This window comes from Mustela putorius, unplaced genomic scaffold, assembly GCF_011764305.1.
Source record: "Mustela putorius furo isolate JIRA1106 unplaced genomic scaffold, ASM1176430v1.1 tig00003909_pilon_pilon_pilon, whole genome shotgun sequence".
NCBI classification, from domain to species: Eukaryota; Metazoa; Chordata; class Mammalia; order Carnivora; family Mustelidae; genus Mustela; species Mustela putorius.
In genome coordinates, this window is record NW_025422057.1 from 26,376,547 (window position 1) to 26,395,085 (window position 18,539).

The 18,539-nt window shown below is 49.7% G+C and overlaps 1 protein-coding gene across 8 annotated transcripts; it reads right to left on the reverse strand.

Annotated features, from left to right (window-relative positions):
• Positions 1–1,151: 1,151 nt before the first annotated feature.
• On the reverse strand, positions 1,152–16,120 carry PPRC1 (PPARG related coactivator 1). Of its 8 annotated transcripts, none has more exons than XM_045069013.1 (14): positions 15,925–16,120; positions 11,981–12,169; positions 11,267–11,413; positions 11,039–11,140; positions 8,020–10,924; positions 7,663–7,716; positions 6,770–6,827; positions 5,719–5,789; positions 3,790–4,513; positions 2,664–2,810; positions 2,493–2,559; positions 2,253–2,374; positions 1,852–2,003; positions 1,152–1,550 (listed from the first exon to the last, which is right to left on the reverse strand). In XM_045069013.1, exons 1-14 carry the CDS (start codon positions 16,057–16,059, stop codon positions 1,447–1,449), a joined length of 4,977 nt encoding a protein of 1,658 aa, XP_044924948.1. In that variant the 5' UTR covers positions 16,060–16,120; the 3' UTR covers positions 1,152–1,446. The 8 variants fall into 8 exon arrangements, with proteins under 8 accessions (XP_044924948.1, XP_044924945.1, XP_044924944.1 ...); XM_045069010.1 differs by having other exon boundaries at positions 5,719–5,786; positions 11,981–12,196; positions 15,907–16,120; XM_045069009.1 differs by having other exon boundaries at positions 11,981–12,196; positions 15,907–16,120.
• Positions 16,121–18,539: the final 2,419 nt, after the last annotated feature.

The window sequence follows — 18,539 nt, forward strand, 5'->3', positions numbered from 1 at the left end:
GTGGACCGGAAGGCTTGAGCGGTCTTTGGACTCTCTTGACTCGGTCTCAGGATCTCCCAACCACTCCCATTCGCGGCGCTAGCCGATTCCCACCCTTCATTTTCCCTTCCTCTAACACCCTGAGAGGCCATTCCAATTCTCACCTTCACTGCAGAGGATTCTTCAGATTATCCATGGTAATAGTGGTAACAGACGATCTCTAAAATTGCCCCTCTTTCAATCATGATTTGCCCTTGAGACAACCCCTTCCCCCTTACTTATTCATTCAGCATTAAGTCAGCTCCATGAAGAGAAAAGCCATTGTGAATGAACCCTGAGGGACACAGTAGCAATCTCTGCAAACCTATAATCCTAGAAATTATCCTATCTCCTGAATCACAGTTCACACTTGAACTCTCCCTGTGGGAGAAGTAAAAAACCCTCCCAATGCCTCTGTCATGAGTATTCAAAAATTAATGCCCAGGCCTGCCAAGTTAATTCCAAGTTCCATTACATTTCAGTACACATCAGCAGGCATCAATCCCTTTACCCACTACCAGTTGATTGCTTCCCCATTAATACCTGTCAGGAAAGGTAAGGATCCACTTTCTGGAGGGATATACCTCTCCTTTGCTCTTCTCAAAATAGGCACTCTTCTAGATAAACTCCTACAGATCTCCCTCTTACCCGTGTTTATCCACATATATGCATTCTTCTGAATACCTATTGTGTGCCAAGCATCATGCTCAAGCTAAAATGGTACATACATGTATACATAAGCCTCAGTTTAGAAAACCTTTATTTGGAACAAGTATGAGCTTCCTCTAGGTCATTAGTGGTAAAAATCCCTTCCTTGGGACTGCAGCATCAGCATCTCCTTGTTGAAAGGCAGAATCTCAGGCCCCACCCCAGAAGCCAGAATCTACATTCTAAAAAGATCACCAGGTAATTCAAACTTCCTTTTAAACTTGAGAAGCACTGCCCTAGAAAACTGATTTCACTGACAACACATCCTAAGGAACAAAGTTTTAAGGCCAACAGGATTTTGCACCTGACCAAAGAGAGGTCCTAGGAACTAAATGGAGATAAGCATGTCCCTGATTGTGTTCAGACTGGAAAAGTGAGTATGTCTGGCACTAGCACCATTGAAAGAAGCACACAGCACCTGGGAATTCTCTCTAGTTCATGTTTATTAGTCTGCATAGTAACTTAGATCTTCCAAACACTGGGATACCCCTCAGCCCCATCAGAACATAGGAATGCAAGTTAACTTATTTCAATGCCTGTTATAAAAAATGAATAACCCTTAAAAAAAATCTGATTTAACACATTTTTTATTTCACTTTTTTCCATTTCTTTATAAAACAGTCAATTCTCACTAGCAGCTCTCTCCCCTAAAGTGGGGGAGAGGGGTGGAGGAGGTTGGACACCTCCAAAGAAAAAGGGAAGGGGGAGAAGGGCCCAGGGTTACCTCCTGAGGTTCTTCTGGGCCTGTTTCAACAATGTGTCAAAGTCAAGAGAATCAAATTTGCTCTTTACAGGAGCAGGGTCAAAGTCTTCCCGGTTGGAGTCTATAAAAATAGAGACAGACATCAAGGTCTCTGACAACACTTCCCTACCACAGGGTCCTCAAAGAGCCAGCCTCCTCCCACCCCAATAATGGATGGAAATACTATCACCCTGGTTTTAATTAAAAAACAAAACAAAACAAAAAAGCCCCCATTTCTCCTCTCATCCCACCCCCAGGTTCTTGGTGTGTCACATTCAGCATTAAGTTAGCTCCATGAAGGAGAGGCCCACTCTCAAAAAGGCTGGGAACCCTTCTGGGGACAGTATGAAGTATACCAAAGCTTAAGGATTTCTTCCACTCACCAAGATCTGAATAGCTTCTCTTGCAGAACTGCCTGCGGCCCCCAAAGCAGAGATCAAAGGGTTGTTCATCTGCCTGCCTCAGCTTGTGGCCACTCTCAATGGCTGCAAATGCCTCCTCAGCATAGCGGTAAGTGACGAAGCCATAGTTGTCACTGGTGAGGAAGATGAGGCAAGGCTAGGATGGCTATCTGGGCACATGCCATGGAAAACAGGTACTTCCCAGGGTAGAGAGAGGGACTGGGGTGGTTCTTCTTATTCCCCAATGGCCAACCCTCTGATTGTGGGAGTGAAGCTATCATCCTACATTGCCGAGCACACCAGAGCAAGGGGGAAAGACCAACAAGCATCACGGTAGATGAATGGGAAGGAAAGGACATTCTGACCTTAGGGCCCAAGCTTACCCTTGGACACGGAAGTGGATAGTGCACTCCTCAATCTCTCCAAAAACAGAGAACCTCTGTTTCAGTTCTGACCTAGTCATGCGGCCAGGTATCTTCCCAATGAAGACCACTCTTCTCTCCTCCTATGTTAGAACAAGGAAAATTTATACATCATGACCCAGAGCTACCAGTGTAGGAGACACTCAAAGCTCATGGTCCAGGGGCAAGCCCTATTCTCCCAAGACCTATTCCTCTACTCACTATTGCACGCTCCTTCTGCAGCACTCTCTGCCTTTGGTAATGGTCATGTGAACGATAAGAGCCGTACCTGACATGAGAAGGAGCCATCAGATCCCCAGACATAGATACCTCAAGTCTCAGAACTCTCAGGCACTTGCATCCCAGATGCAGACTCCACAATCACATACTCACCGCCGCCTCCTATCACTTCTCCGTCGGGGTGATGGGGAGCGGGACCGGCTTCTGGAACTGGATGAGGAAGATGAAGAGGAGGAGGAAGATGAAGAGGAGGAGGAAGAAGAGCATCTTCGGGAACGTCCAGAGGAACTGCAACTGGATCTGGAGGATAAAGAGGCAGGCAGGAATGCTGGAAACGGTGCAGAAATATTCTATTTACTTACCTTACCTCGGTCCCAGCCTTGCCTCCCCGTCAGGAAGCTCAGGCTCAAAAACAAAGCAGAGCAAAAGATGCCTAGAAGAACTCCACAGACGACAAAATTGAGGCCCTCATGAACTTTAGATGTATCTGGAATGTTTTAGAGTGTTTTGGCACAAATCATAGATCATAGTTATTTTCAATCATGCAATTTAAAAAATATTTAACAAGTCGGTAAGAAGAAAAATAAATGGAGACTCAGAGATAAAGGGCTGTGCCCTAGGTCTTACAACTAGTTGGGGGTGCCAGGCCTAGGTCTCTGGGTTCCTGCTCCCCTAACATGTCTCACAGCAGTACTGTGACCATGGCATAAAAGGGAGGTGACTTGTTAGACCTGTAATAGAGATCATTTCTCAAGAGGTCATTCTGGTTCCAAAACCAAGAATTCTTCACGCATTAAGCAGGAAAATTTGGGTCTGTTACTGAGAAAAAGGTACTGCCCGAAAATATATGAGGCCACAATAACAAAGGAATTGTCCCGACACTCTCCTCAACGGATGATTAGAAGAACTGCCATCAACAACCCACCATCCCACCTTCCGACAGCCCACCAAGAAAAGAGTAGAAGTGAGAACTGATATAGTATGTGACAGATTAAACACCGGCAAGATCCAAACCTAATGGTCTCCCCAAGGCAGGGCTCAAAGAAGCAGGAGACCTCAGGGATACCCCAAACTCAAACAGGGGATAGAAGCTATCTTCTCACAGCTTGCCTCCTTCAATAATTCAAGAAAGGGGGAGAAGACAAAAGCCAAGGACAGAAGTGGAAGCCTTAGAGTCTGAAAGTATCAAACTCAATGTGCAAAAGCTTTCAAAGTAAACTGGAGGAGAGGACATGGGACTTCTTACGTGAAGAGGACCTAAGAGGCCATCAGAGCTCACCTTCGCCACCTCTTGTGTGGGGGGGAGAGGGACCTGGACCGGGACCGGGATGAGGAAGACGACGATGAAGATGAAGAGGAAGATGCTTCGCTGGTCCGGTTGGACCCAGAGCTGACAGAACGGCTGCTGCGGCCCCGACAGCCCTGCCAGCCCCGGCTTTGGGGGCTGGCTGACCTGCAGGCTTTTCGGTAACAGCGCACTGACCGCTTCTTGGCTGAGGGCTCGGGGGGAGTCCTAGTGTTCATGTCATTCCGGCAAGGCGAGGCCTCAGGGGACAGCAAGGCAGATGGGGCGAGGCAAGGAGCTGGGGGATCTGCCTGCTCACTGCTAGTCCTGTGATCAAGTGGCTCCTGTGAGGCAGCTGTGCGTGGGGGGAGGGGGATGACTGGGCCCAGAGACAAGACAGGTTTGATGGTGATGTCCTGATGGCGTTTGACGTTCCATCGGGAGCCCACCTCTGGAATGACTAAGGCAGGCATCTTTTTGGGGGGAGTCCTGCTCCGGACACAATAATCATGGTCCCCAGAGCCCACATGGACTGGACTAGGGCCATGGACCCCTTCTTGGAGGCGGGCTGCAGCTGGATGTTTGACCTCTGTAACTCCTTCAGGCTTCAGGGTTCCCTCCTGGGCGGTAGACTTAGGAGATCTGGCTTTGGCCAGCAGTGAGACAGCAGCCAGGGGCTTCCATAATTGGTGGGGAGGGGTAGCTGGTGGGGTGAGCCCTGTGAGGGGAGGGAGGATGGAGATAGCAGGATGAGATCCAATTCTACACTTCTAAACACTGTGTACATAGGCTCCACAGACCCCCACCTCATGTCACAAAGAAACCAACAATAGTCAACAGCCCAACTTCTCCCACTGTTCCAACTACTCCTTCCCCCAAGTTCCCTATCTTGGGGACAAAGCAACAGAAACCCAGCCAGCTAGTGTCCTCCTGAACCCCTCAACCTCTCACTGCCCAAACCTAGCTATGACCAGCTCCTGCCTGGTCCACCTCTCCATTCTTAGACCCAGCCCTCCCCCCAGCACTACCTGATTTCAGGGCTGCATCTTGCCTGGATTCATATAATCATCTTCCAATAATCTCCTACCTCAGGCTTCACACCCATCTATCCTGTCTTCTACATTCCCACTAGAGGGAGCACCCCAAAATCAACTGCTTCCTAAATACATAAGATAAAGTCCAAACAACATGGCATTCAAAGTTCCCATAATCTGAGCTCCTACTTACCATTTAGCTTCATCTCTTGCTTAAGTTCTACCCACCATTCCCATCAGCCACTATATTCTAGCCAAACCAAACAACTCCCCCAAACGTACCAGACTGGTTTTGTTTCTTCCATTCACTCCAGCTGCTCCATCTCCCTAGAATGCCTCATCCCCTAAATCTATCTGATTGGTAACCTATCTCATTACCAATCAATCTATCTGATTGATTTTCTCAAACCTCTGCTTCAAGGATTACACCTTCTATATATAACCCTCCCCTGACTGTCCCATCTCAGACCCCACAATAAACCACAAAGGCAGGGGCGCCTGGGTGGCTCAGTGGGTTAAAACCTCTGCCTTCGGCTCAGGTCATGATCCCGGAGTCCTGGGATCAAGCCCTGCATCGGGCTCTCTGCTCGGCGGAGAGCCTGCTTCCTCCTCTCTCTCTGCCTGCCTCTCTGCCTATTTGTGATCTCTGTCAAATAAATAAATAAAATTTAAAAAATAAATAAATGAACCACAAAGTCTCCTTTAACATCTTTAACATACAATCTCTCTGATCATTGGCTTATACATCTGCTCCCTGGACTCTGAGAACCTCAACGATGAAGATCAAGAGCTCTGTATTCCCAACATCTACACACACCTGGTGCAGGGCAGGCTCTATAAACATTTGCTGCATACTAATCAAAGGCAGAGTTCCCAGCTCTGAACCCACCTGCCACGTTGGCCAGTTCTGGGGCTTGTAACCGGTCTAGGGGCCTCTTCTCCTGGGGAGTGTCAACGCTGCTGGCAGGGGGGAAAAGGGAAAGCCTGGTTCATTGCCTCCTCAACATCTTGCATATCTGTTTTCCTTACAAAGGAATGGGAGAGGGGTGTATGCAGAGAAGAAGGGGATACAAGGGGTGCCTGGGTGGCTCAGTGGGTTGAGGCCTCTGCCTTCGGCTCAGGTCATGACCTCAGGGTCCTGGGATTGAGCCCCGCATCAGGCTCTCTGCTCAGCAGAGAGCCTTCTTCCTCCCCTCTCTCTCTCTGCCTACTTGTGATCTCTGTCAAATAAATGAATAAAATCTTAAAAAAAAAAAAGAAGAAGAAGAAGAAGGGGATACAAAAACTGCCCCTATTACTCTCCTCCAGCACAACAGGTTCTTAGTAACCGAAATGTGGACTGGGTCTCAACTCCGCTCTGTTCAATTCTAGGAGGCAGGCTGGCTATGACCTTGAATAGCCCCCATTTCCTTTAAGCCAGGAACCTTGCCTACCTAGCTCAAAACAACCCAAAATCAATGTGGATGGGTGCCTGGCAGAACAGGATAGGGTAGCATGAACATGATAAATGAAAAAAGGCCTCTCAGTGCTGGAAGACTGGGGAACAAGGATGTCCAGGGTGCATCCTTCAAGGAGTCAGGAGAGCTATGAACATCTTCCCCACTTGACCTTATACCATCACCAGTGTTGAGCAAGCTTAAAGTTTGTTAAAGAAAGGAAAGAAATCCCCAAAGGCACAATTTGCCAGAAGACAAAAAGTACCTCCAGGACATTTGGAATCCCAGACTGGCATCAGCAGAGGATGGTACACATCCTCCTATCTCACCATCCAAGACAGTGTCCAATAGTGCTGGGCTAAGTGAGGCACAGGGTAACAGGGAGAGACTCTAAAGCTAACTGAAAGTCCCTGCAACACAGGCATCCAGATGACAGTCCTGCAGCGCCAGCCGGCTGCTGACCAACAACTGGAGGGTAACTCACTTGTATGTCTCCATACTCACCCTGAGTTTCCTATAGCCAGGCTGTCAGCAGGAGCTGGGGGAGGGCATTCCTTTTTGGCTGCAAAGAAACCAAATTAGTTAAAAGGCCAACCAAATGTTCCAGACTGAGAAGGTGCAAAAGGGCTTGCTTTGAGGCCCAAAGAAGGAAAATCCACTTTACCTACAAATTTCACTGGGCTCTCCCCCAGAGATCCACTGTTTTCTAGTAGGCACGCCAATACTGTTTTTAATCACGTCTCTGCTCAGAGACATCTGTTAATTACTCACTGAATCTGAGACAGAGCCCAAACTTCTAAGCCTAGCATGTAAGTTTCTATGTAACCTAACTTCCTGGACTTGTGGTCTATTTGCCCTACACTTATCATATTTTATATTTTTCCTTGTACTATATAGATATTTGTTACTAATTCAGGAGTCTTTTCTGTTTTTTCCTCCCCAATCAGACCATAAGCTCCTTGAGAACAGGACACAATACCCTCACAGTACCTAGGGCCCTGCTTTGTACTGAGAAAGCTGAGCTATCCCTTGCCTTCCAAACACACCACACACCATCCTTCCTATACCTTGGCCTTTATTCCCACACACACACATCCTGCCTTTCAAGGCCCAGCTTGAGAGCTACTATCCTCTATAAAATGTCCCCAACCAACCTGACCCTCGTGGAACGCCACATCCATTCACTCTTGATAGTTCTTGCCAGGCTGTACCACCACCCTCTCCCTGGCTTAGGTTGCACTGCAGTGAACCTTATCTCCCCACTCCTATCAGAACGAGATTAATTCTTTGAGACGGCTCCTCCACTACTCCCTTCCTTACATCTAAGTTAACTACAGGGCTGGACCCAAAGAAAATAGCAACAGAAAGGGTTCAGCATAGCTACCCAGGCTCCTCACCTTCAGATTTCTCGAACTGCTCCAGTAGACTGGACAGGTCCGATGCCTCAATTCCTGTGGAAGCACAGAACACAGGATTGGAAATGGAAGTACCCAGGTCCTAGAATTCCCCAATCACCTCACTTCTCCCTTTATGATCCCCCTGTCCACTATACTAAGGAAACAAAGACAGCAACAGAAAACAGGGAGGAACCAAACCAATCCAGAGCTCTGGAGAATACTCCAAACAAAACAAACGATCCTCCAAATAAACCCACAAAGCCCAGCCCCATTAAGGTGGTCTGTCCCGTTCTAGAGTATGCTCACCATCTAACCCCCATGCCCTTCACTCACATCAACAAACTGTGCAGCACTTACCAATCTCACTGATGAAAGCCTGTACCACGTCCTCAGGGCCTTGAGTTCGTGGGGTAGGCAAGAACGAGAGCTTCCTTAGACGGGCTGGGTGGACAGCAGGCAGCTTAGTTACAGTGCTCTGCTTTGATGTTGGTGTGGGTGTGGGAACAGCCTTGGCAACAGGAGAGGGGGGCTTCTCTCTGAGCCTGGTCTCCTGGGTCTCAGGATTTAGCCTCTCTGATACAGGCTCCTCAACAGCCACACTCTCAGCAGACAGACATGGTGGAGCCTTGATCTGGGGGCTTTGTACTGGGGAGGACACCTTATGTTTCAGATGGGGAGACACAGGCACTGATTTGACCTCCACCTTGGTGGGCTCCACCTGTGGAGCTCCCTGGCTAGCTGACCTAAGACTGAGGGGAGGAGCCACTGGCCCAGGAAGTACACTTTCAGAAGGGCCAGCTGGAATGCCACTGGGCTCCACCTTGGGTGGAGGAGCAGCTCTCCCAACAGATGCTAGAGGCAAAGGAGGTGGTGGCACAGTAGGCCAGAATGGAGGGTGTTGCAGCCCTGGGCCCCATCCCAAGGGCCCATAGGCACAGCTAGAGCTATAAGGTGGGATTGGGGCTGGAGGGGGTACCCAAGGCACATTGCAAGTGGGGGGCACAGCATAGGTGCCAGGAGTACCAGACACTAGGGGCACTGTTGGTGGAGGGGGCAGACAAGGATAGCCAGAAGGGGACACAGGGGGATAACAAGGCCAGGGTGGTACAGGAGCATAGTGAGTATAGGGATCACGTGGTACTGGGCCCATAGACACTGGAAGACTGGGAGGCTGCAAGGGTGGTGGGGGCAGACTGGGCATCCCTTGCCTGCTTGTAGGAAGGGGCAGCATGGGGGTCATGCCTAGCCCACCTGGGGGGAAAGGCAAAGCAGAGGGCATTGTGGGAGGCATGGGCTGCACAGGAGGAGGTGGGGGTCTTGCTGGTAGTGGCAGCTCTTGGGATGGCAGCTGCTCTGTGGGAGTTGAGGCCATAGCTTTGCTTGCAGGTGGTTCAGGACTAGGAGAAGAAGGACTGGGACCCACAGGCACAGAGCAAGCCTCAGGAGAAACCTCAGGGCTTCTCTGCAGACCTGTCTTCTTGGATGGGGCTGGTGGGATGACAAGACAAGGGATGTCTGCTAGTCCTGTGGGAGTCTCTGGGAGACTGGGCCACTTCCCAGCTGGGGGCTGGGGATTTCTCTCTTCTGCCTCTGCTTGGCGCTGCTGCCTTCGTCGCCGGTACTCTGATAGGCTAAGAGGCCGAGGTCTGGCTTCCTGGGTTGTAGCATTGTTACCACCTTCTACCTTCAGAGGACCCACAACCTCCTGGACTTCAGGGATGATGGCCTTTAGAGAGTCCAAGGACTCTGACTCTGGAAGGATCTGGGGAGCCGGACTCCCCTGGACAGATGACATGGCACCACGTCTGGGATCAGAAGGCCTAGATTTAACTAGCACAGAATCAACTGGACCCAGGTCACTGGGAACAGAGTCAACTGGTGCTGAGCTCACTGGGACAGGGTCACCTGGTGGCAAGTCATCTGAGATGGGAACAACCACTGTAGAGTCAATTTCTGCTGAGTCAGCCAAGACTGGGTCAATCAGCACTGGGTCAGCTGGAAGAGGGTCCACCAGCTCTGAGTTTGCTGAATCATGGTCACCCAATGCAGGATCAACAGGTACAGGATCAGCTAGAACAGGATTAACTTCAGTGGGATTGGTTTCAACAGAGTCAAGTGGCATGGGGTCTGTTCGAGCAGAGACATGGGTTGGAACAAGGTTGGCTTGGATGCTGTCAACCAGATTGGAGTAAAGGTCTAGAGCATCTTCTTTGTCAGGACTAGCTTGCCCAGCACTACTCTCCAAGTTCCCAGAGCTAGGTTTCTCCAAGGCAGCTGCCCAGGCCCGAGCCCAAGCCCGGGGCTTCCCTCTACTACGAGGAGGCCCAACCTCTCTTTGAAGTTCCTCCTGAGGCAAGTTTCCTGCCTGAGAGGTCACCTCTGTAGCCATGGTAGACTGCCCACGAGAAGCTGACCTCAGTCTCCTGGCATAGCCTTCTGCACAGGCTGCTGGCTGCTCTTTGCTCTTCTTCTTCCTGCCCTTTCGAGCTCTCTGGGAGCTCAGCATTGTGTTGGCTAGTGGGTTCTGAGGTCCCTGGGGCATCACTGGCTCCATGACCTCCCTGGGGTCCAACAAGCAGACTGACTCCAGTTTTTCCTCTGAGTCCACTGACAACCCCTCTTTATCAGGGCAGAGGTCTTCCTTGAGCACAGGAGCCTCTGTCTCCGACTCTAGCGTAGGCATGAGCAGCTTCAAAGCTGGACTGGCCTCTAGCGAGTCATCCAGGAGCACAGGCTGAGGCCCAGCAGGGATCTGCCGTACCACAACTGGAATCTCCAGGTCATTACCAGCTGTGGCTGCCTGGCCCACAATCTCTAGCACCACACAGTCCTCAGGCAGTGTCAAATCATCCGGCTGCTCCTGAAGCTCATCCTCGAGTGATGTCAGCTGAGTGAGGCTGGGCAGGCAGTATGGATGCATGGCCCGCACCAGCTCACTCAAGGAGGAGATACTCTCATCACCAGCTGTCTGCACTGCCATCTCTGCTGCTGCAGTTTTATCTTCCTCCTCGGGGCAGGCCAGGTGCATAGGGAAGTCTGGGATACTGCTCACAGAGTTGTCGAGCTCCCCAGCAAGCAACTGGCCACTGAAGCTGGCCACCTCCTCCTCTTCTTCCCCATCACTACGCTGCTGGGGAGGAGGGGACTGGCCCCGGCGGGCTCTTGATCTTGGGGGTCTCCAGCTAGGAAGCTTAGGGGATGAGGTCTCTAAGAAGGAAGGTGGAGAGAAGTCCCAAGGAGGATCTGAGAGAGACATCTCAACCTGTAGGAAAGAGGAGAAGCTGCAGAAGTTTCCTCTGGGGATACATTTTTCTAGGCCTGTTCCCACACATTCCTCCCTCCTGGGAGTCTCTGAGGCTCCCTTGGTCAGGCTTACCCCACTCACTTTACTACTGCCTGTGCTCGGCCCCAATGGGTCAACCGGGGTGATGAGGTCACGTTCCGGGGGTGTCCGGGAAAGGGTGAGCAACTTGTGTAGCTGAGAGGGAGGAAAAGCCCGAGATGAGTTTGTGCTTCACAACTATATGAGAGGGTCCACAGTCGTGGCTCTATACTTTGCAGCAACCAACACCATCCCACCCTCCAACAGCAGCCCCACACTCACAGAGGAGCCCTCCCGAGGTGACACAAGCAGTTCTGAGTCAGGAATGCTGTCAAACGGAGACAGGTTCTCGGAATCTGCATTGTCCAAAATTTCTGTCAGAGCTGTGAGCAGCGACACTTCATTCTGGTCCTCCAGAGATAACCTGCTCTGCTCCAGAAAGACAACAGGAAGGTTCCACCATCATCCCTAATGATCTACTGGCCACTGAAAAGGACTGAACGCCAAGAGAAATAGTCTCCCAGGCTGAGTTCAGCTCAATTTCCCAGAGAGATCTGAATGCCAGAAAGCATGGACTCCAATGTCATTCACTGCCATCTCCCACCTTCCTAGTGCCAAGACAGGCCTGTCAGAATTGAGGCTAGGCTTATGTTTCATATACTCCCTCCACCCTCGGGGATGATGTGGATGCTCAACAGACAACCCTTGGCTAGGCTGGAATTGGACTCAAAACAAATTGGGAACTCTCTGGACATGTAAGATGGGGGCCCACACAGGGGAAAAGGCCTTGGACTATTGTGCAAGCCTGCCAGGGCATCCTCGCATTGGACATGGTCTAGCATCCTACAGCCCAACTCTCACTGAGAGACAAAAAACTCACTTCAAGGACTTGGTTTGGGTATCCAGGAACCAAAATCCTGGGAAAACAGAACCACTGAGCCACAGCCTCAAATGCAAAGCTCCCACCTGAAGAATTTAAGCCCAGCCCCAGCTCACCTCCCCAAGGCTCCCAAAATCCTCGATGAGGGAGATGAGGGAGGCATCCATGTAGCTCTGCATGGTCCCCAGCAGTGTCTCATCCTGCAGTATCAGCTCCTCCATCTCCAGGTCCTTGTCCCTCAGGCAGGGGCCAAGCCGAGACAGACTGACAAAACCAGAATCATCCCCCTCCTCGTGCAGCAGCACCTGGGGCAAACAGGATGGTCGTAAGGCCTGCAAGGCATGGGACCTCTGGGGTAGCTATGTGACAGGTTCTCTAAACCAGAAGTTCCACCAATCACCTCAGACTCAGCAGAAGCCCCACCAAAGCCAACCAAACCTCTGGACTTGCTGGGCAGAGAGAAGTACAACTCAACCCATGAGCCAAAACACCAGTCAGGACGGCAATGTTCAAGGGCCTTCTGAAAAAAGTTTGGACTTCATCCAGAAACAGTTGGGAGCCACAGATTATTAAACTAGGGAGTAAAAACATGAGAAAGATCAAAATTGTTCAGAAAAGTTGTCTGCTGGCAATGGTAAAGGCAGACAGTCTGAGGGATACACCAAAGGAGAGGTGGTCAGCAAGGAGGCAATTTCAGCTCCAACCACCTTACCTTCCTAAAGTCCCACTCAGGCCTTTCTCCTCTGCTTAGCTCAAACTCAACCTTGTTCAAGACAACTCAGACTTCCCCAACCCATGCTAATCTCTCCTCATACCCAATCCAATTAGGTTTCTGTAGCACTCATTTTTCTAGCAATCATTATATTCTTTGCATCATTACTAAAACCGGATTCTAAGTTCCTTTGGGGCAAAATAACCTTTTGTACCATATTAACCTATATCCTTCTTGGAACTTGGAAGGGTTTAAACTGTGCTTCTACTTCCTGATGATCTAGGATGCCTGGCACAGTGTCTTATACAGAGTTGACATACACACTTAATTCACATTTTTTTTAAATTTTAAAGGCCCTACAATGTGCCACTCAACCTATCAGTGGTAGTCCCAAAGGAAAAGTTCCCCACCTCAACCATGTAAGCACAAAAGAGAAAACCTGATTCGCTGATTCACTGCACAGAAAAGCCCCACCCCACTACTTGCCTGAGAACTAGCAACATCTTCAGCCTTGACAGGCAGGGAGCCACCGGCCCAGGCCTGTCAAGAGCGTGGGCGTGGGCAGGGCCAGAAGTAGCTAGAAAGGGGCTGGCAAGGCCAGAGGCCAGAATCAGGGCTATCTCCACTATAGGAAACAGATGATGACAGCCAAAGAACAGGAACAAACAAGGACAAGCTAATTCCCCATCCCCTTCTGTGACTCTGTACCTCTTCCAAGGGGGGAGGAGGAAGGCAACAGATGTGACTATAACCCCCTACCCACCCTCCTAACCAAGCTGAGGTCCAATGCCCAGAGAGAGGAAAGGCTGGATACATTTTAGGAGGCCAGCTCCAGAGAGGAAGTGAAAGGTGGCGAGTTTTAGGCACTGATTCCTCCCAAGCCTTCACAATCCTGTAATTACAACCAGCAGCTGAATAGCACCTAGCTCAGCAAACACTCCAGCATGAGCAAGGACGCTCCATCTCAACTTGCCCTGCCACCTACCTGACCCAGCCACCAGGCCAGAATCTTAAAACAATGCCCAGCTCTGGGACCCACTCACCACCTCCATTAGGCAGGTACCGGTGCCCCAGTGAGAGATATCCCCTCTCTTCCCCTGACATCACCTATCCCTCAATCCCCAAAGAGCACAGCACTCAGACTACCAAAATCATCTAGGAGCTAAAGCCAGGCTAAAAGCCAGCCACCAGCATCCCTACTTCAGCAACCTCCCAACTGGCTCTCTCACACGCAGTCTTGTCCCTACAGGGTTCAAAGCCAACTACAAACTATTAAGAAAACACATCTGATCACTTTTTAAGGTTCTACCAAAACCCTTCCAATGGCATCTTACTGCTCTTAGCACTACATTTAAACTCCTTAATATGACTTACAGTCTTCCCTCTGCTCCAGTATGTGTTCTCGCTTACCACTGTGCCTCTCTCTCCATGCAACAGACACACAGGTCTCTCCATTTCTTCAATAAGCCAGGTTCTCTCCCACTTCAAGGCCTTCCTATACTATTTCCTCTGATGAAAGCTTTCCTCCCCCACAACACACAGCCTTCAAGTCTCAACTTAAAATGTCCTTTCCCAGACCCTGCTTATTATACAAGCCCAAATATGTTGCACTTTCCTTTTGTCCCACTCATCATTTATTATCTGTCTATCCCAATAAAACCATATGAGCCTAGAGAACAGGGACTATGTGTTGTTCACCCCAGGATCCCTTATGTCTGAACATAGTATCTCAATAAATATTGGTTGACTGACTAGGTTCCACACATCCACCTTTCTTAGGGGGGAGGTGAGAGAAGAAACAATCTCTCCACGAGACCCTCTCCAACCCCTGATGACCACCTAAATTGGATTACAGCTGGGCCATGGATCCTTCCTGCCTCTCCCCTAAAAGATGAGCAGCTCCCAAGCTAGGGCTTCGGAAGCAAAGGCCTGGACTGGTCTGCTGGAACTAACATTACCTGGTAGCCTGCAGTCCAATTCCCACCTAGAACCAAAACCAAACCCAAGCTAAACAAAACACCCAAAAGCTTTCAAGGACTCCGCTTAATTGCTTAAGAGATAACAGTTCAGCCTAAGTCCTGCCCACCATTCTAGATGGCAACTTTTAAGAAGCTCTCTGCTGAGGAGTGAGATAACACTTTCTAAGTACGGAGAAATGAAGACCAAGGAAACAGAATCTGACAGAAGAAGCCAACCCCATCCAATAAATGTTCAACTAGTGTTGAATAGTTCTTAAATCGCTTCCAATTTTTCCCATTCCAGCAAAATTCCAAAGAGCTTTAAATACAGATCACCTCATATCTGTCAGTTCACAGAAGCAAGCCTTAGCTGCTTCCTCAAAAAAGAGGCTGAAGGAAAAAGGGAAGGAGAAAGGATTCTTTCCCTTACTTAGACTTGTCCCATGTATACGTTGACACTCCCCGTGCACCTTGAATCATGAATGAGCCAGGTCCGCAGGCAACCAAAACGCCAGTGCCCATGACTCACAAGCCACCACAAGCCGGTCAGACAGAAGCCACCACAAGCTTACTCCACAACCCTTTAACCTCAGCCTTCTGCCCTCCCCAACACACTCCACCATCCGCAGGGAACTGACTCCTCGCACATCTGGAAGGTCCTTCACCGTCCGCTATCGAGGGGCCGTGGACAATGCAGGAGAAAAAAACTACTCCAAGACCTTGGGCAAAGTTGACTCTACCAGCCCCTACCTTCCTTCCCGGCCAGGGGCCCCCAGCCGGGTCAGAGATGGCGGGACCGGCTGAGACACACCCAGTTCCCAGCAGTGCGGCTCCAACGCCGATACGAGATGCCCGGCAGCCTGGAGCGGGAGCCACGTGGACATACCCTCCCCGCCCCCACGTGGACCCGCGGGCCACCCCCCCCCCTCAACCAGAAGCCCAACCCACGTGGGTGCCAGAGCCGCCTAGAGGGGGAGGGGAAGTCGACAAGTTCTCCCGGGAAAATTGCTCCCCCCACCCCACGTGGCTTCGAAAAGGCACTGCAGCGCGGTGCTGGGAGCACCCCCACTCGGCATCCTTAGAGAGAGGTATTAACCCTGGATTCCAAGTCCCAATCTCTGACCCCCAGAACGGGCCATGTTTCCAACACCCGGCTATGCCCCTCCGGCGTTCCGAAGGAATGGCTGTGGGGACCCCCGTCTCTGCCTGCGTCCCTCCAGCAAACAGCCCAGGTCCGTTCGGCCCAACCCGTCTCCCGCAGCCAGCCGGCATCGCCTCCCAAGCGCTTCCTCCCTTTCCTGTGGCGTCCACGTGTCACCGCCCGGCACACGCCGCTTTGCTGCCAGCCGCGGGCCGCCCGCCAGCCTCTCACCTGCTCCCCGCCACTCACAGAGCCCACAGTCCCATACGGCGTTTGGCTCCGACTCCCCCAACTGCTGCCGCGGACTCCACCGCCGGGGTCAGGTCCGGGGCCCCCACTCAGAGACGGCGCGACTCCGTCTCTCCGTCCCCGGCGCGCCGCCATCTTGGCCCCTGAACACCCAGCGCAGCTCTGGTCGCCGGCGCCGCCTCGCCCAGCAGATTGTGGGAAGGGAACTACAATCCCCGGAAGACACTGCAAAACTACGGATCCCAAAAGGCCCTGCGGCGAGACCCACTCCCACCTGGGAAGAGGGCTCTGGCTTCGCAAGGGACCCTGGGAATAGTAGTTGCTTTGAGTGGTACCTCAGTGGCACGTGCTACAGTAGTATTGTCATGCTCAGTTTTGTGTTCTGTGGGTTGGGGAGCGTGCGGTAATAAAGGGGGCGTTAGTATTTACACATCTCTTTATTTTCCTAATTTGTCTAACTGTCCAAACGCCCTTTTTATCTGACATTCTATCGTGCGGTACTTTCCTTTTACGACGTAGCCCAAGTGCACCTATGCTTTGAATCAGCACCTCCTAGTGGGCACCCTCACCCCAGGAGGTAACTTTCACCTAATCTCTTACTGCGCCACTACCGCTTCTTTAATCTTTTGTTGTTGTTGTAGTTCAATCTTCCTTTATTTCTAGTTTCATTAGGAAATATTTAATATACACCACCGTGTAAGTTTAAGGCATATAACATGATTGATTTGCAAAAATTAGCACCATAGATAGGTTCACCTAACCCATCTCACATAAGTAAAAATTTTTTTCTCCTTGTGATGAGATTTACTCTTTAACAACTTTCCTATATATCATACAGCAGTATTAGCTATGTAATGTTGCACATTACCTATCTACTACTAAGTTATCTTATAAATGGAAGTTTGTAGAGCTTAATCTTAAAATATATTCTTGGGGTCTCTCTGGGCTACTCAGAAACCTACACTGACACCTCATTACCAAAGGTATTTCCTGCTACTGCACAGTATCTTGCTGTCCTACAAAGACAATTGGTGTTCTCCTGCGTTTGTTTTTCTGTTTGGAATATTCGAACTTGGAAATATCTTTCATGCCCTCTTTTATCCAGGAAAACTTTCTGATTATCCCAACCAATCATGATCCCTCGCTATATTTCCACAGTCTATCACTATCACTGCTAGTCATTCATTTGCCTTTTAGAAGCTCATTCTTACTGTTTCCTCATTTTTAAAAAAGTTTTCTAGGGCACCTGGATGGCTCAGTTGGTTAAATGACTGCCTTTGGCTCTGGTCATGATCCTGGAGTCCTGGGATGGAGTCCTGCATCAGGCTACCTGCTCAGCAAGGAGTCTGCTTCTCCAGCTGACCTCTCTCTTCTCGTTCTCTCTGTCTCTCTCTCAAATAAATAAATAAAATCTTAAAAAAAAAAAAAAGTTGGGGTGCCTGGGTGGCTCAGTAGGTTAAAGGTCATGATCCCAGGGTCCTGGGATCAAGTCCCACATCTGGGCTGTCTGCTCAGCCGGGAGCCTGCTTTCTCCTCTCTCTCTGCCTGCCTCTCTGCCTACTTGCTATCCGTCTGCCAAATAAATAAATAAATAAATCTTTCTATTAAAAAAAAGTTTAAAAATCTTTTCAATGATGCTGAAGAGGGTGGTGCAGTCCGTTAAGCATCTGACTTTTTGGTTTCAGCTCAGGTCATGATCTCAGGATCTGGAGATCTAGCCCCAGTTGCGCTGGCACTCAGGGTAGAGTCTGCTTAAGTTTCTCTCTCCCCTTCTCTGAACCCCTCCACTTCCCCCGTGCTGTTGCTGTTGCTCTCGCTCTCAAATAAATAAATGTGAAAAAAAATCAAATAGCCCCAAACCATAATATATATACATAATATTGCATATTATATATATAATAAAATATAAATACAAAAACCAAATAGCACAATACTATGCATATATATATATATATATATATATACACATATATGTATATGTATATGTATATGTGGTGCAAATATAGAAAATGTTCTTGGCCTGCAAATTATATAGAAAATGTTCTTGGCCTGCAAATTCCAGTTCTACCCATAAATTCAATCCTTGTTGCTTCTGGTGTGTTTTCATCCACACTTGTTGTATGCATGTAAAAATATATAGGGAAAGTTTGAGTTCTGCATTGGATGTAAATATTACTTAAAAATAAAAAATAAGGGATGCCTGGGTGGCTCAGTTGGTTGGGCAGCTGCCTTTGGCTCAGGTCATGATCCCAGCGGCCTGGGATCCAGTGCCACATCGGGCTCCTTGCTCAGCAGGGAGCCTGCTTCTCCCTCTGACTCTGCCTGCCATTCTGTCTGCCTGTGTTCGCTCTCCCCCCCCCCCGATAAATAAATAAAATCTTTAAAAAAATAAAAAATAAAAAATAAAAAAAATCAGGATGGCTTGGGTGGCTCAGTCACTTAAGTTCCTGCCTTCAGCTCAGGTCATGATCCCAGGTCCTGGGATTGAGTCCTGCATGGGGCTCCTTGCTCAGCAGGGAGCCTGCTTCTCCCTCTACTTGTTGCTTCCCATTTGTGCGTGCCCTCTCTCTCTCTGACAAATAAATAAATAATCTTTTTTAAAAAGTCTTTATCAG

Coding starts and splice junctions, on each gene's coding strand:
- PPRC1 (XM_045069009.1), bottom strand. CDS start 16,059: ATGGCGGCGCGCCGGGGACGGAGAGACGGAGTCGCGCCGTCTCTGAGT. Junction 4,514..5,718: donor AGAACTGGCCAACGTGGCAG/GTGGGTTCAGAG, acceptor CTCCCCTCACAG/GGCTCACCCCACCAGCTACC. Junction 2,375..2,492: donor TGCAGAAGGAGCGTGCAATA/GTGAGTAGAGGA, acceptor GTTCTAACATAG/GAGGAGAGAAGAGTGGTCTT.